General features: G+C 50.4%; 2 protein-coding genes and 1 long non-coding RNA gene across 5 annotated transcripts in view; 1 reads left to right on the plus strand and 2 right to left on the minus strand.

Annotated features, from left to right (window-relative positions):
• Positions 1–24014, plus strand: part of LOC309872844 — an 802828-nt gene that overhangs the window by 491556 nt on the left and 287258 nt on the right. The gene's annotated exons all lie outside the window — the stretch shown is intronic.
• Positions 3321–5216, minus strand: GP9 (glycoprotein IX platelet). The gene is made up of 3 exons (XM_082747749.1): positions 4923–5216; positions 4067–4194; positions 3321–3966 (listed from the first exon to the last, which is right to left on the minus strand). Exon 3 carries the CDS (start codon positions 3953–3955, stop codon positions 3422–3424), a length of 534 nt encoding a protein of 177 aa, XP_082603875.1. The 5' UTR covers positions 3956–3966; positions 4067–4194; positions 4923–5216; the 3' UTR covers positions 3321–3421.
• EFCC1 (EF-hand and coiled-coil domain containing 1) overlaps positions 17081–24014 on the minus strand; it is a 40589-nt gene continuing 33655 nt past the window's right edge. The window contains exons 6-8 of one of the 3 annotated variants that reach the window (XM_082747550.1): positions 23042–23182; positions 21388–21457; positions 17081–20556 (exon numbers count right to left, since the gene is read on the minus strand). In XM_082747550.1, the coding sequence (XP_082603676.1) occupies positions 20420–20556; positions 21388–21457; positions 23042–23182 (348 nt within the window). In that variant the 3' untranslated portion in view covers positions 17081–20419. Of the gene's footprint in view, positions 20557–21387; positions 21557–23041; positions 23183–24014 lie in introns of those variants that run through there. The other 2 variants (XM_082747551.1, XM_082747552.1) reach the window with 2 other exon arrangements.

A 24014-nucleotide genomic window follows, 5' to 3' on the forward strand; every position in this document is an offset into this window, starting at 1 on the left:
TAACCCTCTTCATTAGAGATCTAGCTAAAAAAAGACTTTCCCAAGATCTTGAGACATGTCGCGAAGTCTGAAGTGTAAGACATCACCGCCTACCACCTGTAGTGTTTGAGAATGAGGATTCCAGCCCCAGAGCTGTTTATAAAGCTGCCAATCAGAGGTTTGGGGATGTCTTTGGATTCGGATGCTGTTCTTCAAAGATTCCCCAGGCCACGGACTCAACTCTTTCCTTGCAGGGGCAGAGCTGAGCAGGGACAAGAGTCTTCTATATTCTGCCATCTTGGGCACACACACAAGGCGGGCTCAGGTTTTGTTGTTTTCTCTCTTTCTTTTTAAAGATTTTATTTATTTATTTGAAAGAGAGAGAGAATGAAAGCAGGAAAGTATGAGAGGGGTAAGGTCAGAGGGAGAAGCAGATTCCCTGTCGAGCAGGGAGCCTGATGCAAGCCTCGATCCCGTGATTCCAGGCTCATGAGCTGAGCTGAAGGCAGTCACTCAGCCAGCTGAGCCACCCAGGTGCCCTCTCAGGCCCTTTTCAAGAGATGGAGTGCATTCTTCTTGGCTTACCAAGGAATTAGCTGTCATCGTGTTAGACGTGTCATCCGCAGGGGCTGGAGATGGTGGAGGTCCTGAGAGACTGCACGCATGCACGCACAGGAGGTGCAGCTGAGTGTATATGCAAAACACGTGCGCCCTGGCACTGTGTCAGCGGCTGGGCATGGCTGCGGCATGGGGCCAGGACTCAGTGTGTGCCCCCCCCCACCACCAAGAGAGCCCACCCTTTGTAAACACCCTCTCGACACTGGGTCCGCCTTCTGGTCCAACGCCATTAGCTTCGCATAGACCTGTTAGGGCGAGCAGTGGCCAGAGGCCCACCTGCTGCCGTGGCTGGGCGCCCAGGAAGAGCACTGTGCCAGGCCTCCCTGTGGTTAGGGCGGGGCTGGTTCCTGGTTCCGGACAATGACTGCTTGCAAAAGCCATGGCTACCGCTTCTAGGCCTGGCCAGGAACATCCCTGCTTTCCCCCTTCACTCTGTCTGCCCGCCCACTGGCCAGAGGAATGCAGAGGACCAGCACGGGGCTCCCAGTGGGCCCCAGGGAGCCGTACTGAGTGGGAGTCTGGAGCAGGGCAGAAGGCTTGCTGGTGAACAGCCCCTCTGGTGCAGTCAGTGGAGGGGGTCAGTGACTGGCAAGGAGGGACTGGTGGCAGCAGCTGGTCAAAGTCGCCTCAGCAAATTCTCCCTGTGTGGCTTGATTTTGAAAATGCGGTGGAGCTAGTGGTGACGGAGGCAGCAGAGGGGTGGTGGTGGGAGGCAGTGTCACCTTCCACGGCGAATGTTCTGGGGCCGTGGTGGAGATGATGAGGGGAGCCAAGTGCCGAGGCCTGCGGGCAGGCCACATGGACGCCAATAGTGGCGGTGCTGGGGCTGGTGTTCCTGGCATCAGGAATAGTGGGGTACTGAGGTCCTGCAGGGGACAGCGGTGGCCAGTAGGGGGATGGTTGGTCGTGGTGGTGGGATCTGTGGTTGCTGGTTTGGTGGCTGGGGAGCGGGCGGGGACTGTGCACATGGCTCTGTGGTGGCCACTTTGCTGGCCTGGGCCAAAGACCACTGGGACAATGCAGGTGGCAAATTGAATCTCCCAGTGCACCTATCTCTCTAGGGATTCTCGTCTGAGTCCTCCATCCACCGTGGGAGATGCCTGCCCAGCTGCCGACAGTCCCTCCCTTCCCACTGCCCACGGGGACGTCATCCTCGGCACTGGGGATACTGTGCTCCTCGGGATCCTGGAAGGTTCTCATGGGACCAGCTGCTCAGCCGGAAGAATCAAGGCTTATGATCGCTATTGTGCCCAGACCTGTGGCTGCAGGTGTTGGGCTCGGGAAGGAGCATGAGCAGAATTTAGGGGCACCCCGCCCAGAGACTGGGCGGCTGAAGGTCCTTAGTCTCAGGAAGCTTTCGAGGCGGCACTTTTCAGGTGTGAAAGAGGAGCTGTCAGGGATCATGCCTGTGAAGTGACTGTCAGAGGTCCTGGACCTGTGTCCTCTGGCAGTGTGAGGGAGAAGTGCCTTCCTCCCGGGGTACAAGAAGAAGGACCCACGGCCCGTCCTTCATGCGGGGCCGCACACATACTCAGTGCCCCTTGTGGAGACACCAGCTTTTCCCGTTCTCACGAGGCAGCTGATTCCCACTGCCGAAATCACTGACTCCCAGCCCGTGGACTCCACCCAGCCGATTACTGGGTTTTATTTGTGCTGTTGGTATCTCCGTAACAGTTTTTGGATTTAGATGTCCCACACAGATGTAGATTTCCAAACCTCCCTGGAAGCTTGGGAAGACTTGCTGCTCAGGTCCACAGTCTGCAGGGAGCCTTAGGTAGAACGCCTGCTCACCGGTTTGCCAAAGGCTCCACCTCTCCCTAATGCCCCTCCCCACCCCCAAATTTGGGCCTCCTGCTCCACCTCTGCGGCTCTGTGCCCACCTGGCCTTCCCTGCGGGACCTTCCGAGCCACAGGTCCACTGCAGGGGTCTCCTTGAGGGAAGGGCCTCAGTGTAATTATATCAGGGTTTGGGGTGGCCAGAACAGACCCAGCAATATTCTCTCACATGGTGAAGAAAAGATTGTTAGCTTAACTGCTGGCATCAGAATTCCTCTGAGAGAGAGAAGTATCTTGTTTGAAGAATTTGGTGGCCACTGCTGGGGATGGAAGTGGGACTCCAGTTTGCGGCTATCTGGTGTCAGCCGCCGGAGTGTCCATGAGAAAGGGAAGAATTTGTTGTTTTGTTTCTGAGGAAGAGGGCTAGAGAGGAGGAAGAGAGAAAGCTCATCAGAGAAGATGAGGAAGGATGGGACCAAGTGAGCAGGTGTCTTCATGGCCAAAAGGAAACAGTGGTGTGTGTGCCTTTCAAGGTATGTCTGTCAGAGAAGGGAATGGCTCTCCTCCTCCCCACGCAAGGTCTTCTGTGCCTCCTGCTCTGCTCGCTGCCATGGTGGGGGGAGAGCACACTTTCTGTGGAATTAAGAGAGGAGCTAAACGCTGATGTGACATTTGCGTGGCCCCTCTGGAGTGGCCCATGCAGGAAGTAGGTGCCGGGATGGAGGAGAGCGTGAGGACTGTGACAGCCTGGGACCCGGAGGAAGGGCTCGGGATGTCCACAGACTGGGATGGAGGGTAGCTGGTGTGGAGGAGATGGGACAATCCCCGCATTGGGGGACAGAGAAGCCCCAGTTGGTATCTGGTTATAACAAAATGGACCCAGTTTTCCAGAAAGAGCCAGACTTGGGTGCTGAAAGGAAAAATAACCAAAATTCCGAACTCGGATAAAATGGTCGAGCACCCAGTTTATTTTGAGTTACTGGTGGCCCTGATGCCCAGGCCTGGTGGGGTCTGGGGAGGGGCTCAGGGTGACCCTGGGCACCTGGCCTCAGTCAAAGATCTCTGTAACGGTGCACAGGAGGCCGGCCAGGAGAGCCAGGCCCAGCATGGCCACGACAATCAGCAGCACATCCCACCAGAGCTCTGGGTATGTCCAGGACTCTGGGAGCTGCCAGCCGCAGCTCCCCAGCTCAAAGCCCGTGAGCTGGCCCAGCGGGCGGGCAGTGGCAAGCTCGGGGCTGGCGCAGCGGACATGTAGCAAGGCCTCGGGCGTGTGGTCCTCCAGCCAGAGACGCAGGTAGGTGAGGCTGCAGTCACAGTGCCAGGGGTTCTGCGTCACATCGAGGATCTGCAGCTGGGGCAGGTGGTCGAAGGCGCCAGGGGGCACAGAGCTCAGGTTGTTATTAGCCAGCAGGAGGTGACGGGTGTGGACAGGCAGCTCGGGCAGGGCCGTGAGCCCCTGTCCCTGACAGTCCACCCACAGCCCCATGGTTTCCAGGGCCCGGCAGGTGCACTCGGTGGGGCAGTCGTTGGTAGCCTGTGCGGCAGCCCAGAGCAGAAACAGGGCCCCCCAGGCAGGCATTGGCAGGCTGGCTGTGGGCAGAGTGGCCATGAGGGGAGGGAGAGTCTGGCAGCCCGCACCCCCTGCCAGCCAACGGCCAGTGGGACCAACCTGGGACAAAGGAAAACTCACCTTCCTTCTCAGGCCTCAGCCTTCTCCTCTGTGGAATGGGGTGGTTATGACGGCAGGAGGTGAAGTGTGCCCAACCCAGGCCTCGCTGAGCCTCCCAGGACACTCAGAAGGCAGGATGGTGAGTGTAGCTGTGGGGTGGGGGAGGGGAATGAGGGTTAGAAGGCTCTTGGAAAGGAGCCAGGAGGTCCAGCCCCTCCTCAGTGGGGTGGGGAGGGATGCAAATGCTTGCCAGATGCATCTCAGTCTCAAATCCTGGCCCCCAGGCTGCTCGCAGCCCCCATGCCCAAGCCTGGGGACAGGCTGATGCTGCAGACTTCACAGAGCACCCTGCGCCATCGATGTCTGCAGCTGGCCTGGGGCCCGGTGATCTCTTTGGTGATACCCAATGTAGAAAACAGCAGGATGAAGACACTGAGATGGGGACCAGGAGGAGCCCCCAAAGGGGCTCCCTCTGGAAAGCCATGCATCGAAGCTAACACTCAGAGTTGGGGAAATCGAGCCTTGGAGACAGAGTGCGACCCATGCAGGGTCACCTGGCGGTCTGTGTCACAGAACAGAGTCCAACTCATGCCTCCTGAGCTCCAGGCTCTTGCCTGGGTCTCCTACTTGCCTACAATTGCTTCGTCTTCCTAAGACAGGCTCTCCCCTCAGGGCCTGGCCCACAGCAGGTTGTGAAAATTAGTTGAATCAACCAAGGAGCCAGTGTCTCAGAGCCGGTGCCCTCCCCTGCCCCATCTTCTGGAGAGGAAAGCTGAAGGGACAGAGGTGGGCCGGTGGCTGGCCTCCTCTCCCACCGTCCCGTCCGTGTAGGGGCGCGCTGTGGGAGGTGGTCCTGGGTAATAAGAGTGCCACTTACTTGTAGGCCTGCAGCCAGCACTCCTTTCTGTGCCCTGAATTGTCCTGGTCGAGGCTGAGGTAACAGCTCTATGCAAAGCCGCTGGTGGCCGCTGCTTGAGTGGGAGGAAGGAAATGATGAAAATAGCCCGGCTTATCCCCCGCGTGCAGCACTGGGGGGCTGTCTCCGGAGGCAGCGGGCCCTCGGGGTCCCAGGGAGTTGGGCCCTAAATGTTAGGTCAGCCCCTGTTTACAGATGGGAGTCCCACAGGTCATCGCCGTGGACTACCGGTGCCTCGCCGGGCCTGGGGGAGAACCAAGGAGGCCCCTCATCAGGTCTCAGGAGGTGGGGAAGGCTTCCAGGAAGATGAGGCCTTGGAGGCCTCCAAATCTCCTATTTCCTTATCTGTAAAATGGGAGCAATCATCCCTGTCCTGCTTGCATATGCAGGGTGTGGCTGGGGCAGCTCCTGTGGGCAGAGAATCCTATGGCCAGAGAACAATGTCATCTTGGATTTTCTTTGGTTCTTCGGAATAGGTCAAGGAGAAAGTCATTTTTTGGTGTACTGCATCTTTAGCACCTTCTAATAACCTCCTGATCTTTCTCTTTCATGGGATGCTACAGGCCCATGGCTCCGTCTCTATCAGTCATTGGTCTCTAGCTAGAATTTAAGATTGTTTTTTAATCTGCATTTTTTTTATTTCTGTCACTACGGGGGAGTGACATCAGTTTTCCATTTTCGTTAGTGATACAGAGTTCTCTTTAAAAGATAAGTGGATTTTCAGTTTATTTATCTATTTTTAAAGATTTTGTTTATTTAATTGAGACAGACAGAGAGAGAGGGAGCACAAGGAAGGGCAGAGGGAGAAGCAGACTCTCCACTGAGCAGGGAGCCCGGCGTGGGGCTCAATCCCAGGACCCTGAGATCATGACCTGAGCCGAGGGCAGACGCTGAGCAGACTGAGTCAGCCAGGTGCCCCTCAGGGGCGCTTTCAACACCCCGTTTGCACACTACTCTAGACCCACAGGAGCGTGCCTCATGTTCACACAGAGTGTGGGTGTTTTATTTTTTTAGCATCTCGCGACTTGGAGCTCGCTTCAAGGCGTGCTCCCGTTCATCGGTGTATCTGTCATCTGCTTCTCCCCGACAGCACAGCAGCTCCCTGAGGGCTGTGTCCATGGTCAAGCCACGCGCCGAGGTCAGCGCCTGCACCTCACAGGTCCTTCCTTAGTCTGCACCGGCTGATTGCTGGAGCAAGCCAGTGATTTGACTCTGAAAGTTTCCATCAGCAGGAGGACCCCGATCTTCTAACCCGACCCCTCGTTGTGCAGATGCTGGCAGACCACTCATAGGGGAAGCCTGACTTCCTGAGAGGCTCCCCTGCCCCCGTGGTCCCATGGCCCCATCCATGGCCTGCTTCTAGGACACCTGGGATTGGCTTGGGCTTGGTTTTAAGTACCCAAGGCTGTGCATTGCAGCATTGTTAATGGCAGCAAAAAGCTGGAAACGAAAGGAACAATTACCAGTCATGCACACCATGGGATATTTGACAGACATCACACTAAATGAAATAAAACCGCATGAATCATGTTCTTGGGGGAATTTCCATTGTGTTGTTGAGCGGCAAGAGTGAAATGCACAAGAGTATGAAGTAATACCCCGTTCTGGTAGAACAAACTGTGATAAACTGTCCTTGCTCAGGACGACTTGAGAACATGGGCCTCCTTATTTCTTACTGTGTGCCCCTCTCAGGCTAGCCTCTGTCCTCCCCACTGGTCAGAAGGCTGGGGTCTCTCCTGCTGGCCCCGCGGGGCGGTGCTTGGATTTTCGCTTTCCACTCGGCCCAGTTCTGCCCTCTGGAGAAGGCGCTAGGCATTGACCTTCCTGTGATGCCCAAAGGGCCAGCCTCCCCAACCTTCTGATCCCTGGCCCAGAGCAGGGTGGGGAGGGAAGGTGTCATTCGGTCCCCTGGAGTCATGACTGCTGTCGCTGGGGTCACCTGGCAGGTACTTGGTGACCACTCGAAGAACCTGGGCCACAGACCAGGAACCTCAACCTCCACAGACCTTCCCTTCTCCCACTTGTGGACCCCTGGGCTTGTCCCATCTTCATCTTCCTGCATGCCTTTACAGCATGTGAGGAAGGAGTCCCGGTGAGTGGGTGCGCCCCAGCCCCCAGGTTGTGTTTCCTGACCTAGTTGGGCACACACTCTTCCTCTTGGACCTCTGAGACTTCCCTCTTATTTTTTAGCATATACAACTTAAAAAAAAAAAAAAAAAACCAAAATGACCAAACAAAAAGCAGCACACATGAAAACTCATTTTTGTGGTGGAAAAATTGAATGTTCAGATGAGCAGGAAGAAAACAGTAAAATTTTCTCTCAATTCCAATATCAAGCAAGACTGCTTTTTATTATTTTTTTTTCCAGTGCGTATTTCTTTTCTTACCCTGAATTGGGTCACTTGGGGCCCACGCTGTCCTGGAACCTCCTTTTTCCACCTGAGAATACACCCACATATGTCACCAGTGTTTGCCATAGTTCTATTGTATGGACGTGGCAACTTTTATTTAAGGAATTTCTGGGCATGAAGAGTGTGCCTCACTCTCCTTATCTTGGTCAGACAGGCCTTTGTGGGGGCTGAGGGTGGGAGAGGGGCAGCTCTTCGGGCTTCCTGAGGTGGGGACGCTCCTTCTTCCAGGGCTGCCCAAGTTGGCTGACCCAGTATCCTATGCCATTTATCCTGTGGAGAAACTGAGGCATTCTCCACTCCTGCCCCTTCAGGCTCCTTACTAGGTCCCCTCCCCAATCCCTATTTGGAAGCCCACTCTGCCTGCCCCCCTACATCCTCTCAGTCTGTAAACATGCTTATGACCTCCTTTATTCTGGAAAAATCTGGTGTGTGTGCACATGTGTATGTGTGTGTGCATGTTTTGAACACCCCAGCATGCTCCCTGTTCTCTTCCCTCAGCCCCTTGGGTTGACAACGAACCCAGATACAGTTGCTACTTCCCGAGGGCACCAAGTCCTATCTCAGTCATGCACATTCTCTCTTGGCTTCCAGTCTAGCTACCCCCGCTTGTCCTTCCATCTCCAATGCCAGTCCAGACGTGCACATCCTGTCCTACCTGGATATCCCCTCTGAGTGTTCTACAGGAGGCTCGTACCCACCATGGCCTAAACCTGGGTGTCTCTCCCCCAAAAGCCAGCCCCCCTCAGTGTTTTCCACCTTAGAGAGGGCCACCTGCAACCACCCAGTCACCCAGCCAGAAACCTGGGGCACCATTAGGGATGTCCTCCCTCTCCCCACTACCATATCCCATGATATCTGTGGACTTTGCATATCTGCATATCTGTGGACTTTGTCCCCTTCAGGGTGGTTCTCCACTCACTCCATGTCCCCTTCTCTGGCCCTGTTTTCCACTCCTCCCAAGTAACCCTCACCCCCTCACTCCTCCTCTGACATCTTCCTCCATTTCTAGAATGGGAACCCAGCTCTCCCCCAGGACCCTGTCTTCTTGCCTCTTCTTGCTGTTTCTTGGGATTTCTCTTCCTCACTCAAACCCCAGCTCTTTTGATATGCATGTTGTCTGCCGGGCCCCCTGATCCTGCCTGCTGTTCCCCATCCTGGTCACTCCTCTTCTAGGTGACTCTCACTTTGGGCACTGGGCTTTCTGTCCACCATGAACATTGTCTCCCTCTCTGTAATTCCAGCATTCATGCAGATGACTCTTAGTCACCCTGGCCTCATAGTCCGTTGACCTCTCCCGGAGCTGTGCTCCTGTCCTCAGGTCCACCACAGCTGCTCACCCTCACAGTCCTACCCCAGACAGGCCATCATCAGCAACTGCTCCTCCTCGAAGTCTTGATACAAGTGCCCCACCTCTGGACTACACTTCCCCATTCCAGCACAAGTCCTTGAGCCTACCCACTCTGGTCCTTCTCCAGCCTCATTGAGGTCTCCGGGCCAGTGGCCTTATCACTGTACTTTTATACTTTTAACGGCATGGCCTCACAAGCTGACCCAGGGATGACCACTGTCCTTCAGTGTCCACTCTTCCCTTATTTAACACAAATAAAATTTTAGCTGAACATGAAGCCTTTAAGCTAAAGACTACATTTCCCAGCCTTCTTTGCCTTCAGATATAGTCATGTGATCAGGTGTAGGCCAATAGGAAAAGAGGACTAAGTGAGAGTTCTTCTTCCCCAGGAGGAGGTGGGGGCTGGGAAAGCCATCTTGGTTCTTGGGCGTAGCCCTGAATTGTGGGTGGCAGAGCAAAAAGATAGAAGGAGCCTGGGTCCTTAATGGTTCTGGAACTGCCATCCAGCTCATGCATGCCTACTTGGGACTTTTCCAGGGAGAGAGAGAGAAAATTTTATCTCAGTGAAGCCTGTCTTCAGGTTTCTGTTACTGTCCCCCATCTTCCTCTGAGGGCAAACCCGCCAATCTGCCTGCAGTGGAGGCGTGTCCTCACATATTCTGCCTTCCCGCCTGCTACAGCATAAAAACGACCGCTGCGATGAGACAGGCCTTAGGAATGTCCCCCAAGATCCTTCACGCTAGTCCTCAGGACTAGTGAATCCGACGAGACATCCCTGCTGTGGCTGTGCTGTGTTCTGTGGCTCAGCTGACCTTTCAAAAGGGCGGTTTCCCAGCAGGACCTGATCTAGATGTGTGAGCCCTTAAGTGCAGAGAACTCTCTGCGACCGCTGGCAGAAGAGGAAGTGAGAGAGACGCCACAGAAAGGGAAGTCGGAGAGGTCTGGACCGTGAGAATGGGCGCTCCGCACCCACGGGAAGGCGGGTGGAAATGAAGACGGGCACGCTAATGCTGCAGGGAGCTCGACTTCAACGGAACGAGGGTCTCTCTTCCGCATTCTTGCCCTCCCGCTTCCCCTCACTCGTGTTTCTGGAGGATCCTTTGGTCCAGGATGGCCACTTGGTAACGAGACTCGCGCGGCCTCTGCCGCCAAGTGTCAGACCGCGTGGGAGACGTGACAAGCGTGGCGGGCAAACGCACCGGATTTCTAGCAAAACCTCCCAGATCGTGGACTTTCTGATAAAACCCCTCTCAGCATTTTGCCCCTGGTGGGTCTGCGGTTTCAGCCGGCTGCAGCCTCCTTCGCCAGGCAAAGTAATAAAATCGTCATTCCTCTTTATTCCCAAACTTCGTCTTCGTGTCCTATTCGGCTCCCGAGCATAGAGGTCGGTTTTCGAGGACAGGAAGGACTGGATGCGTGCTTGCCGCTTGGAAGCTTCTAGAAAGCAGGAGCTGGATGGTGCTGACAGCTGCAATAAGCCAGCGAGTGGATTCTGCCCCGGAGCCTCTGGGAAGGAGCCTGGCCCGGCTGGTGCACCATCATTTCATCCTGGCGAGACCTCAAGCAGAGAACCCACCTCCACTTTGTGCCCACTTCTGCCCCTGGAAAACTGTGAGATAAGGAATGAGTGTTGCTGTAAGCCTCGAAGTGTGCGGTGATTTCTTACAGCAGCAAGAGAAAATCAGTATGAGGGCAAACGGCTCTGGGGCTCTGCCTTCTGTCCCCTTTGTGAAAACGAACGAAAGGAAGTCTTGTGTAGAACGGAGTGGGGAGGGCGCCAGGGAGAGCGCTCGTGCCCTACCTCTCTGGTCACCTACCTCTCTGGTCAATGGTAGACCCGATAGGAAGAGAGGGGCCTTGCACTTGGACGCTACTTTACTGACCCAGCACGTGGAAGGAATGTTTCTTCCCCCGCCTCTCCTCCCGCCCGGCAATAGCCCAGCCAATGAGAGACCATCCCAACTCAGCCAATGAAAAGCCACTACACTTTGAGCTCCCAGTTTACTCCAATGGACTTTTTGTTTCTAACAGCCCCTCCCAGCTCCCCGCCCCGCCCCCCACTGCTTCCTCTGCAAAGGAGCCTTCCTCTCCCCTGCTATATGGACTTGTTAAGGATTTGTAGTAGTTTGGTTGTGTGGCTTGCAGTTCTGTGCTGTTCCCGAATCAACCTGTTTTTGCTGGAAAGGAAACCGGTGGTTTTATTTTTAAGGTTGGCCTCTTTCACTTTCTCAAGGACGTTGTTCCCACAGCTACCCACTATCCTGCATCATGGAATTTATCCTTTACTGGATCATTCCCATTAGGTTAAAAATGGCCTATAGTATTGTCCTTTTAAAAAGCCCTTCTTAGTTCTGCATTTTCCTCCAGTTACCACTACCTTTCCTGCCTCTCTCCACCACAAAACTCCTCCAAAGATTTGACCCTACATGCTACCCAACCCATCAGCAATTCCTGTTGTCTCAGCCCCCCAAATATATTCAGAACTAACCCCCTGTTCTGCCACTGCCCTAGTCTTCTCTTAACTGCTTTGGCTTCCCGTTGCAACCACAATGAACTCTACCTCCTCCATGTTTCATGAGGCCCTTTATGCCTTGACCCCCACCTAGTTCTTGACCTTGTAATGCACTCTCCTCTTTGCTTGCTAATCTACAGCCACACGGACCTTCTTTCTGTCCCTCAATTACTCCAGTATTTTCCTGCCTCAGGGTCTTTGCACTTGCTGGTCCCTCTGCCCATGGCACCCTTCCCCCAAACTCCACCATGGCTTCCTCCTGATCATCATTCATGTTTCAAGCCAGTGACCTCCTTCTCAAAGTACCCCCCCCAAGCTAAGACAATTCTCCATTATTCACCATAGTATTCCATTTAATTCTTCCCAGTACTTAACAGGACCTAGGATTATCTTGTTTTTAAATTTTTATGCATTTAAAAAATAATTTTTAAAAGGTTTTTATTTAAGTAATCTCTATATCTAACGTGGGGCTCAAAGTCATAATCTCGATACCCCAAGATCAAGAGTCACACGCTCCCCTGAGTGTGACTGAGCCAGCCAGGTGCCCCTAAATTTCTATGCATTTTGTTTGTGTTCAGTGAAAGGGAACTTCAAGAGGACAGGGTCTATGTTCTGTTAACCGCTGTTTGTAACCACACTTAGGCCTAGCACATAGTCTGAGCATAATACACATTTGTCAGTTTTGCTGACCATCTCTCCTCTGGTTTCAGCCTGACCATATCTTTCCAGGACTTTTATCTCCTGGATAAAAGCTTTGACTTTGACACTTGCCTGCTCAACACCTTTTCATGGCTCCTCAGTGTCTTTGGGATGAAATCCAATTCCTCTGCAGAGTTCTTCTTGGCTGTCCACTCCAGGCTCCCCCGTTATCTCTTACTGACCTGAAGCTTCATGGTAGGTCATCTTTGTCACCACTTGCCACCCACATGCTGGTTTCCTTCTCTGTACTTTTCTCTTTTGGGAGTCCCTCCACTCCTCCATCCCCACCCCCACTCCCACAGTTCTGCCTGTCACTCTCTCTTCCTTTAAGATTCACCTAGGGCATGACCTCTTCCCGGAGGCCCTTCCTGACCTGCTACCCCAGCTGAGTTAGTGGCCCTGCTGTTTGCTTGTCTGCCCACCAGCCCAGCTGCTCCTCAGGGACCCCAGTCACCGTGGCATAACGCACGAGGTTCACAGAGTGAGGAGTGACCGAAGGTCAGTTGAGTCTCTTAAGGGATTTCCGGTGGTACACATGCGTCTGACATACATACTGAGACACACGAGGGACAGAGCCACTCCTTTCCCATTCCCTGACCCAAAGGAGGGGGCCTTGGTCTGGTCATTGTATTACAAAGGAAGCTGCTCAGAAACCCTTTACGTGGGGTGGGGGGAGGGTCCTTCATATCCCCTGAAACATTTTTTTTTCTTCTGATGAGAAGCAGAGGAGAGTAAGAAGTGGAAACTATTACTTAGCATTTTTAGCCTGTGTACAACCAGGGGTCAATGGGTCCTTCCTGCCACAGCTGCTGGGGCCCCTTGGACCAGAAACTCTGCTGGCTGGTTCTCTGTGGATACACATCTCTGTCCAGAAAGCTGTTAGGGGCCAGGCTGTGGAGTAGCACAACTGGCTTACTAACTCCATGATCTTGGGAAATAGTCTCTGCCTTCTCTCTGCCTCATCTTCCTCGTCTGTAAAATGGAGGCATAAAAGAACCTGCCTCCCTGGGAAGCCGTGAAGGCTGAGCGAGTGTGAGGCCCTTGAGGCCTGGCACCGTCTGTGCCGGGTCAGCCAGCCGCCGGCGAGGGTCTGCCTGGATGCCGCCAGGGCATGAAACGTGGGCCTGACGCCCTTGGATCTGTCTGTGGTGTCAGAGGGTTCGGTTGAATGGGTCGAACAGTCTAGTTTGGCACCCCTGACTACTGAGGTGTTGCTTGTCCCTTCAGGCATAGCAAATGCGTCTGGTTGGAAGTCAACAGGTCATTGTATTTTCTGTGAACTGACTGCAATGTTACCTTCTCTGTATGGCAGGTGGGATGGCTTTCTCAATTAAATGAGAGCATGTCGACTTTCCTTCCTAAAATCATTTCCATAAATTTAAAAAGTGGGCTGAGTCTAAGAAAAATATCGAGGCGGCAATAGCACACTTGGTGCAAAGATACGGCAAATATCTCAGGGAGGGGTGTTCAAATGAGTTCAATCCTGGACTAGCAAGACCTGGCACTAGGGGTGATTTTGAAACCTGTTTATTCCTCTATTCAATGAGTGCTCTTGCCACCTAGTGGCAAGAGTATGGAATTACAGGATAGTTGGACCTGTGGGGGCAATTTCAGGTCAACAGAACAATTTTGTTGCCAGAAGGTGAGAGAGGGTGTTAAATTCCTACAAAAACATTTTTCCCCCAGAAAAGCAACCTTAACGAATTTCAGACCATTCGAACAATCCCAAAGAAGTCTCTCTAGAAGGCTTGCTCCTCCTTGCTTCTCCGCTTACCTGGCGCCAGCTTCAGGGCACACAACCAGTGACCAGTGTAGCTGAACTCAGAAAGGCCCTGCGATTGGGGTGTAATGCTCTGTGGCTGCTGCCTTGAAATTCACGATTGTCTTAACTTTGAATTTGTTCCATGGAGCATGCCCCGGGGCCTTGGAGCCTGCCTGACGCACGCTACACTCCCTGTCAACTTCCTGACTTTTGGTTGCCTACTCCCCTGCCCCACTGGTCCCCCAGACCCTCTCCTGCTGCCCCCTGGGGCCAGTGTGCATTTTAATGTTGGGTCAGCCAGGTCTGGGCCTGGGGAACCCTTGTCGTCTTTGCAACCTGCTAGTGATTATTGTCAGGCCTCTGATGACAGTGATGACTAATAGAACCAAACACCCAGATTATCCTGTGTTCTGATAAAGCCTTTTTTTTAAAAATTAGGAAATCTATCTTAGCTCCTGCTCTGTAACAAATCATCAATCCAAAGGACAGCTTGCAGCAAAAACACATATTTATCTATTATCCCGCAGATTTTGTGGGGTGAGAATGTGAGAGTGGCTTCACCGGGCGCCGAGGGGCAAATCAGCAAAGGTGAGGGGCCAGGAGGCCCCTGACACCAGGGCTAACTGCAAACACAGCTGAGAGACCTTCTGTGCCCATTCTCCTTCCCCCACCAATGGAGTTAATTTTTTAACAGCAAAATTGAGCAGAAAGTGTAGAGTTCCCCTATATTCCCTGCCCCTGCTTTTAAGCATATACCCACTATCACCATCCCAAACCTGGGTGGTCCATTTATGATAACTAATAAACCTACATGGACACACCATCATCTTCCAAAGTCCACAGTTTACAATAAGGTCCACTGTCGGGGTGCATGTTCTATGGATTTTGACAAATACACCTACTGGGGTCTCATACAAAATAGTTTCTCTTCCCTAGATTCCTCTGTGCTCCACCCCGTCATCCCTCCCCTGCCAACCCACCTCTGGCAACCTCAGATATTTTTACTCCATAGTTTTGCGTTTTCCAGAACATGATCTAGCTGGACTCGTACAGCATATAGTCTTTTCAGACTGGTTTCTTTCATTTAGTAATACACATTTGACACTTCCCTCATGTTTTGGGGGTGCTTAATAGCTCATTTCTTTTTAGTGCTGACTAGTATTTCCTTGTCTGGACCTGCCCCAGCTTCTGTATCCATTTCCCCCACCGAAGGACACTGTGACTGCTTCCAAGCTTTGACCTGTGAATAACGCTGCTCTACACATCCACGTGCAAGCGTTTGTATGAATGTACATTTCAACTTCTTTGGTGTAAAAACCAAGGAGCATGACTGCTGGATCATGTGGTGAGAGCATGTTTAGTTTTTAAGAAGATGCCACACTATCTTCCCAAGTGGCCGTACCCCGTATGGAATTCCCGTCAGCAAAGAACAAGAGTTCCTGTTGCTCCACGTCCTCACCGGCATTTGATGCTGTTTGCCTTTCCAAGCTGGGCCATTCTGTGAGGTGTGGAGCAGCATCGCCTTATGTTAATCTGTGATTCCTCAGTGACGTCTGTTGGGGAACGGCTTTTCACTCATGTGGTTGCCATCTCTGTATCTTTGGTGACTTGTCTGTTCAGGGTCTTTGCCCACTGGAAAAAGAAATCGGGTTGTTAACTCTCTTATTAGCGAGTTCTAAGAGCTCTTTGTCTTTTCTGGATAACAGTCCTTTATCGGATGTGCCTTTGCAAATATTTTCCCCCAGTCTGTGGCTTCTCTTTTCACTCCCTTGACATCATCTTTCTCAGAGCAGGACATTTTAATTTTAACAAATTCCAGGGTATCAGTTACTTCTTGGAGGGATTATGCCTTTGGTGTATTTTAAAAGGCTGTAAAATCCTCACGTTTTCTCCTATGTTATATTTCAGAAGTTTTTAGGTTTGCGTTTTGTATTTAGGTTTGTAACTCACTTTAATTTTTGTGAAGGGTTAATTTTAGAGAAGGGTGTAAGGTCTGTGTCTAATTTTTTTTTTTTTTTTGCATGTGGATATCCATTTGTCCCAGCACCATTTATTGAAAAGTCTATTTTTGTCTTGTGTTGCTTCTGTGCCTTTGTCAGAGATCAGTTGACTATATCTGTGTGGGTCTCTTTCTGGCCTCTCTATTCTGTTCCACTGATGTATTTTCCAGCAACACATGTCTTTTTTTTTTTTTTTTTAGGTTGATTGATTGATTTGTCAGAGAGAGAGAGAGTGAGCGTACGTGAACAGGAGGGGTGGGAGAGGGAGAAGCAGGCTCTCCACTGATCAAGGAGCTGGATGTGGGACTCAATCCCAGCACCCTGGAATCATAACCTGAGCCGAAGGCAGACATTTAATCAACCGAGCTTCCCAGGCATCCCAGCACTACACATCTTGATTACTGTGGCTTTATGATAAATCTTGAATTCAGGTAGTGTCAGTCTGCCAGCTTTGTTGTTCTCTTTAATATAATTTTGGCTATTATGGGTCTTTTGCCTCTCCATAGAAACTTTAGAATTGGTTTGTCAATACCTACAGAATACCTTGCTGGAACTTGGGTTGGGGCTGCACAGAGTGGAGATCAGTCGGAAGAACTGATATCTTGATAATGCTGAGTCTTCCTGTCCGTGGATGTGAACTATGCCTCCATTTATTTAGTTCTTTGATTTCTTTAATCAGAGTTTTATAATTTTCTTCATATAGATTTTGCATATATTTTGTTAGATTCATATCTAAATATTTCATTTTGGGGGGTGCTAATGTAAACGGTGTGGAGTGTTTTTTTTACGATTTTATTTATTTATTTAAAATATTTAATTTATTTATTTATTTGACCGATAGAGATCACAAGTAGGAAGAGATGAAGACAGAGAGCCCAACATGGGGCTTGATCCCAGGACCCTGGGATCATGACCTGAGCCATAGGCAGAGGCTTAACCCACTGAGCCACCCAGGCACCCCAAGATTTTATTTATTTTTTTGACAGAGATCACAAGTAGGAAAAGAGGCAGGCAGAGAGTGGGGCATGGGGAAGCAGGGCCCCTGCTGAGCAGAGAGCACAATGCCTGGAGAGTCCAATCCCTGGACCCCAAGATCATGACCTGAGCTGAAGCAGAAACTTTAACCCACTGAGCCACCCACGCTTGTTTATTCTTGTGAATAGGAAAGCAGTTGACTGTTGTATAGTAAGCTTATATCTTGAAATTATGCTATAATTGCTTATTCCAGGATTTTTGTTGTTGTTGTTCCAAAAGAAATCTTTTGGATTTCTATTTAGATGATCATGTCATCCGTGCACAGGCTGTTGTATTTCTTCCTTCCCATTCTGTGTACCTTTTGACTTAGTCAGTTTGGGCTGTTGTAACAAAACACCATGGACTGGGAGGCTTAAGCAACACACATTTATTTCTCACGGTTCTGAAGGTTGGATCAGCATGCCAGGGTGTTTGGGTTCTTGGTGGGGGCCCTATTCCTTGTTTACAGATGACCATTGTCTTGTATCCTCTGCTGGCAGAGACGGAGAAAGGAGGAAGCAAGCAGTCTCCTATAGAAGGGCACTAATGATCATGAGAGCCCCACCCTCCTGACCCAGTCCCTCTCCACCCTCCCCCCACCCAGAGGCCTCAGCTCCAGCTACTATCCCTATGGGAATTAGGGTTTCAACATATGAACTTTGAGGGGATACAAATATTCAGTCCAAAGCACCTTGTATTTCCTTTCCTTGTCTCTTGTCTTGGCTAGGACTTCCAACAAGATGCTGAAAACAAATGGGGAGAGGGGACATCCTTGCCCTGTTCCTGATCTTAGTGGGAAAGTATCTAGTTTCTCTCCACTTGAGTGTGATGTTGGCTCTAGGTTTTTCGAGTTAGGAGGTTCCCTATGCCTAGTTTGTTGACGGTTATTATTATTGTTTTATCAAGGATAGGTGTTAGATTTTGTCAAATGTTTTTTTCTGCATTTATTGATATAAACGTGATTTTTCTTCTTTAGCCTGTGGGATGTGATAGAGTACAGTTAATTTTTGAATGTTGAGCTAGCCTTGCGTACCTGGGATGAATCCCACTTGGTTATGGTGTAAAATTCTTTTTATATATTGTTGGATTCAAATTGTTAGTTTTCTTATGACTTTTGCATCTGTGTTCATGATAGAGATAGCTCTGTAGTTCTCTTTGCTTATAATATCTTTGTCTAGTTTTGATTAGGGTAATGCCAGCTTCAGAATGAGTAGGGAGTATTGCCTCTGCTTCTCTCTTCTGGAAGATACTGTAGAAAATTGGAAGAATTTCTTCCTTAAATATTTGGTAGAATTAACCAGTGAACCCATTTAGGCCTGGTGCTTTCTCTTTGGGAAGGTTATTAATTATTGATTAATTAATAATTACAATAATTCTTTAATATATAGAGGCCTATTCATATCTCTTCTTGTGCAAGTTTTGGCAGATTGTGTCCTTCAAGGAACTGATCCATTTCATCTAGGTTATCTGATTTGAGGGCTTAGAATTATTTGTAATATTCCTTTATTATCCATATAATATTCAACTATAGTACTATCTTCTCATTTATTTCTGATGTTAGCAGTGTGTGTCTTCTCCCTCTTTTTCTCAATTAACCTGGCAAGAGGCCTATTGAGTCTGTTGACCTTTTCAAAGAACTAGCTTTTGTTTCATTGTTTTTCTGTTTTTTATTTCCAATTTCATTGATTTCTGCTCTAATTTTTTTAAAAAAATACTTCTTTTCTTCTGCTTACTTTGGATTTAATTTGCTCTTCTTTTTCTAGGTGGAAACTTAGATTTTTTTAGATCTTCTGCTTTTCCAATATATGCATCTGATGCTGTATCCTGCAAATTTTGGTAGACTGTATTTCATTTTCATTTAGTTCCAAGTATTGTTAAGTCTCCCTTGAGATTTGTTCTTTCACCTATGTGTTATTTAGGAATGTGTTGTTTAATTTCCACATATTCTGGGATTTTCTACCTATTTCTGTTGATTGATTTCTAGTTTAATTCTAGTGTGGTCTGAGAGCATACAGAATATGTTGAAATTTGTGAGGTGTGTTTTGTGACCTGGAATGTGGTGTATCCTAGTGAATAGTCCATGTGAGCTTGAGAAAAACGTGCATTGTGCAACTGCGTGATGAAGTCATCTATTGATGTCAATTAGATCCCATTGATTGATGGCACTGCTGAGTTCAACTCTGTCTTTACCAATTTTCTGCCTGCTAGATCTGTCTATTTCTGTTAGAGGGGAGTTGAATTCTCCAGATACAATAGTGGATTCATCTATTTCAACTCACAGTTCTACTCATGTTTGCCCAGTCCTGCCCACTGGCCCATGAGGAGTCCTGAGGACTTTCTCAAAAAAGCCTGGCCCGTCCTACAGGACCAAGGGTAGGTAGGGTGGCCCCTCAGGAGTGGCCACTGGCCTTTGTCTCTTTCATTCCATTCCCAGAGGATCCATAGGGAGACTGGGTAGGGGCTCCCAGAAGTGGCTCCCTGATGCCTCCTGGCCCCATCCAAGCTGCTGAGTGTCTGAGACCAGACAGGTCAGGAATGCCAGTCAGGCATTGTCTGTCCCCAGTCCCTGCTACCCTGCTCTGGAGTGCCTGCTGCTCCCAGACTCCCCACTGGGTACCTCTTGATCCTCCTTCTCCCACGTTCCCCTCCTGTGTCCTGTAGCTCTGGCTCCAGGCTCCTAGTGCCGTCTTCCTCCTGTAGTCCTGCAGTTGCCTCTTCTTCACTCCCCTCCATCTACCCTCTGTGAGGCAGCTCAGAATCTTCCAATGGCTCCTGATTGCCTGTGGGAGCAAGTCCCAGTCTGTCATCTGCCATCGAGTCCCCCTATGACCTGCTACTGTCCTTCCGGGCACCTGCCCTCACCCCTACAGTTCCACTCTGTAGTGCATCCATCTTCTTTGGCTCAGATGACCCCCTCTTGGCTGGACTCTTGCAAATATTTTACCTTGATTTGGCACTGATTTCACCCATATCACACTATTTGCCAATGTAGCTTTCTCTCCTACAAGATGTTAAGGTAGGTGAGACCAGACAGCTTGTCTTACTCCTTCGCATGACTCCGTGAAATCCAGTACCCACTATCTGCCTGGGAAAGAGGTGTCCCAGGTCCTGTAATCCTTTCTCTGTCCGTCTAAATACCACCTTTCTTCTACAGCTAGTTCAAGGGCAGCCTCTGTCCAGAAACTTGCAGTAATCATCCCCACCTTGTGTTCCCCAGCCCTGCCTGGTCTTCAGCACTTCTGGGGGTGTGGGGATTCCCCAGTGGGCCAGGTGTGGCCTGGAGGTTGGGCGCAGCAGTAAGAGGAAAGGGACAGTGCTGGGAGGGGAGAAGACCCCAGGAGACCAGGGAAGGGATTCTGGGCTAGGCTGTATGAGAAAGTGGGCAGGGGAGGCAACAGCAGGTATGGGCTGATCCAGCAGCCCCAGGACTTGAATGTGAACTGTGCCACCAGGAATGCAGAGGCTGTGAGGGAACCTGGGAGGAACTCAAGGAGATGAAGTCTGCCAGGCTCTGTTGTGGGAGGCTTTGGGGTTGAGCCCAGTCTCAGGAGTCAGGGTCTCTAGGGTTCTGAGGATGTGATGGTGGTTGGGGTAGCCATGGAAGCTCATCCGATGGTGGTCAGGCTGGTCAAGGAAACTGGTCTGGTCGTAGTCAGGTTGATCTGGAGGCTGGTCTGATGGAGGTCAGGCTGACGGAGGTGGGCCAGTGACCTCAGCAGGAGATGAGGAGGGGGTTAGCTAGTGCAGGAGCTGTGGAGGCTGGTGCCGAGAGCTCTCCCTGCAGGAGCTCACAGCCAGCCAAAGCTTGGTGCAGGGCATCCAGGATGGCCAAGGGTCCACATCGCCCCTCTGGAAGGAAAGAGTGGACAGGGAAGGTAGTTCATTTTGCTCACTGTGGCCTACATAGCCACTCTTCCTCCTTTCTGGGACCCTCCCCAGTCCTGCCTAGCCACCTCCCCCTCTTGTTTCTCTCCCACTGAGGGCCCCAGAGAAGGGGGCTTCTAGCACACAATTTCTAACCTCCCTCTCAATTCCAGGGACCATCCAGGGCACTGGACCTACCTGAGCCTTGCCCTGCAATGCCTTGTGAGGCCAGTGAGCAAAGGCTCATCACCAGTTGGTTGCCCCATTAGCATAGGAGGCCCTTTGAGGAGAGAGCTTGGCCTGACTCTTGATTTCACCAGCCACAATCTAGTACTGATGAAATCCTACTGCCCTGAACTTTGTCTAAACAATGGGGGCCACTTAGCTTACTGCATAATGGAGAGACCCAAGGCTTTGGGTACAGCTGGCACTTGACCTTTCTCTGCTTTGGTCTCTCCATCTGTGAAATGGGTACAATAACAGCACCTTCTCCAGTAGGCTGTTGTCATGACTTGGGGGATTGAAACCACATGGGATGCCTCCACAGAGCCCACACTCAGCCCAGTGACTGAACTTGCCTAGCGCCCTTGGAGGTTTGACCATGCTGGCTTCTGCTTAGCTCCTCTACCTGGGACACCCAATAGCATTTTCCAACTTTCTAAAGCCCATTCCTCACTATGTACTATGCACATCACAGGCAGTCAGAGGAGTCATGACAGTGGCATTTTGTAGACAAGACACTCAGGGCAGAGAGTTCTGGGTCAGGCTGCTCTCCAGACACTGTCCAGGCTCTGAAAGATGGGGGAGTTCTCCTACCGGTTGGGGCGTCCTTGCAAGCATCCAGCGTGTTCAGCAAAATCTTCCCCAGGGCTCTTTTCGATATGTTCTTGAAAAGAAATGGAGACAGGGCTGGACTTCACTGTGGCTGCTGTGTCCTCATCCAGCAGGTGGGACTTGATGGCCCCTACAGCTTCTGTAAGGTTCCCTGGGGGCACATAGAGTCACTATCCCCCCCATCCCTTCCTGGGTCCCTACACTTAGCCTGGCCACACTGATTGATGGGCTTCTCAAAGACTTTTGGTGGGTGGATAGTGTGGGCTGCAGCATCCATTCCATCAAAGATCACATATTTATGGATTACCATTTATGTGCCAAGGTAAGGTTGGCACTTAGGAAATAAACATGAATAAGTGCATTTTTATGCATTGGCTCATTTAATCTTTGCAACAAGTCCTATTATTAGGCTCATTTTTACCAGTGAAGAAAAGCAGTGCTGAGAAAAAATGAGAAATTTGCCTAAAGCCACCCAGCTAGGAGGAGATGGGAGAACCAGCTTCTACCCCCAGGTTGCACGGCCTGGAGCTATGGTGCTAACCACTGCCTTCACTGTCTGCTGGGGTTGGCTGCCACTCAGCCATTCTCCCAGGCTCTGCTGCCCTGGCTTTGGCCTTGGTAGTTCTGTCCCATGCAGTCTGGTGCATTGGAAAGAGCCCACTTAAAACTCAGGCAACCTGGGTTTAAATCCTCCTTCTACCTTATAGTGGCTATAATCCCAGCTTAGTGATTTCTCAAAAAGTTATTTAATGATTTGCTGTCGCTATTTAGGAATACAATTGATTTCTGTGTCCTGACATTTTAGTATTTACCTGGCCAAGAAATGACAATAATTTACCTCTGGATTCTCTTGGGTATTCTGTGTAGATAAGCATGATATATGATCACTGGTAGCTTTGTCTTCCGGCCTACACCTTACACCTTTTCTTTCTTTTTCTTGTCTTACTGCATTGGCTAGATCCTCTATCTGGCATACAAACAGTGATGACAGGCATCACTGTCTTGACTCTGACTTTGGAAGCACTCCTTACAACATTTCACCAATAAGTGTGAAGCCTGTGAGAGATAGTTAGTGGAGATTCTTTATCTGGTAAAGGAAGTCCTTACTGTTCTTAATTCGTTGATAAAAGGAGACTGTTCTTGACTCTTCTACATCTATTGAGATGAGCATATGGTTTTTGTCCGTTAATCTACAATGTATATATGTCATTAATAGATTTGTTGATCTTGAATGATCTTTAAATCACTGATCTTTAAATCATTTTAAATCCAATGTGGTCATGTTGCATTTCTTTAAACACTGCTGGATTTGGTTTGCAAATATCTTATTTAATATTTTGCATCCACATTTCCATGTGACATTAGCTTATAATTTTCCTTTCTTATATTTCTCCTTCTCTGGTTTTGAAATCAAAGTTGGATCAGCTTTAGAAAATGAATAACACCACCTTGGCCGGGACAGAGTGGCCTTCCCTTCTTTTTACTATAACGTCCCTGGGCCTCCTTTTCTGCACCTGGAAAGTGAAATTGACACCTGCCTAACGTGAGGAAACTCTGGGCCAAGTGCCTGGCAGAGGCTGGTGCTCCCTGAGAGCTCCTACCCTTGCCCTGGGTGTGCCAGTGCCCATGAGCCTACCAGGTCCCGGAGCCTTTTCAGGAGCTGTAGCACATCCATGAGCTTCTCCTCCAGCAGGGACAGCCGAACCCGCTCTGTCTCCACCATTTGTAGCTCCAGCCTCAGGTGCTCAATCTCTTCTACCTTCTGCAGCAGCTCTGCCTGTGGGGGCCAGCAGGGACTCAGCACCCACCCTGCTGCCCTCTGCCCAGCACTCACTGTGCCATCTCCAGGCAGGGCCCATGACTTGCCTTGACCTTTTCACAGAGGTCATCTCTTCTGATCTTCCCTCTCTCCCTGTACCTGCCAGGAGACTGAGCAGATAAAATCACCCATCTTCCCAGTGGGGGCACCAAGACCCAGAGGGGCTACGTGTTGGCCTAAGATCACACAGTGAGTGGTGTTAATGTAAGAGTATGTATATTTCGTTTTCTAGATGAGGACTCCATTTTCCGTTCTTCTTCTGTATTCATCTGCTTTCTTTTATTTTAATACTTTTTTTCCTTCTTCTTATTTTTATTTATTATTATTATTATTATTTTGGTTGCAAGCAACAGAAAACTATCTGGCTAGTGAAACAGAAAGAGAATTCACTGGCAAGCTCTGGGTCATTCCCAGAACAGACCAGCAGCTGGAGAAGCTCAGGGCTAGGACTGCAATGGGAGTTGAGATGGTAGGACAGCCTCAAGCCTCTTCTCCAGAGTTCAGAGCTGAGAAGGACACTCTCCAGCCACTCTTCTACTTCCCTCAAGAGAGAGAGCCCCAGAAGGGGCCTGGATTGGGCCAGCTTGAGCCCTGAGACCATGGGTCCTACCAGGATACCCACCAGGGGGCAGTCACAGAGCATCGTGTGGCTACTAGCCTTTTAAAGCAGGATGCCAGATGAGAGGCAGCCCCTATTCTTGGCACCAATGGAGGGAAAGAGAAGCAGCTGAAGGTGTGGCATCCTCAGACACTCTGGGTCCACTCTGGGCTTTGGGTAGGACAGAGAAGG

Source organism: Mustela nivalis (genome assembly GCF_964662115.1).
Source record: "Mustela nivalis genome assembly, chromosome: 1".
Lineage (NCBI taxonomy): Eukaryota > Metazoa > Chordata > Mammalia > Carnivora > Mustelidae > Mustela > Mustela nivalis.

Coding starts and splice junctions, on each gene's coding strand:
- GP9 (XM_082747749.1), bottom strand. CDS start 3,955: ATGCCTGCCTGGGGGGCCCTGTTTCTGCTCTGGGCTGCCGCACAGGCT.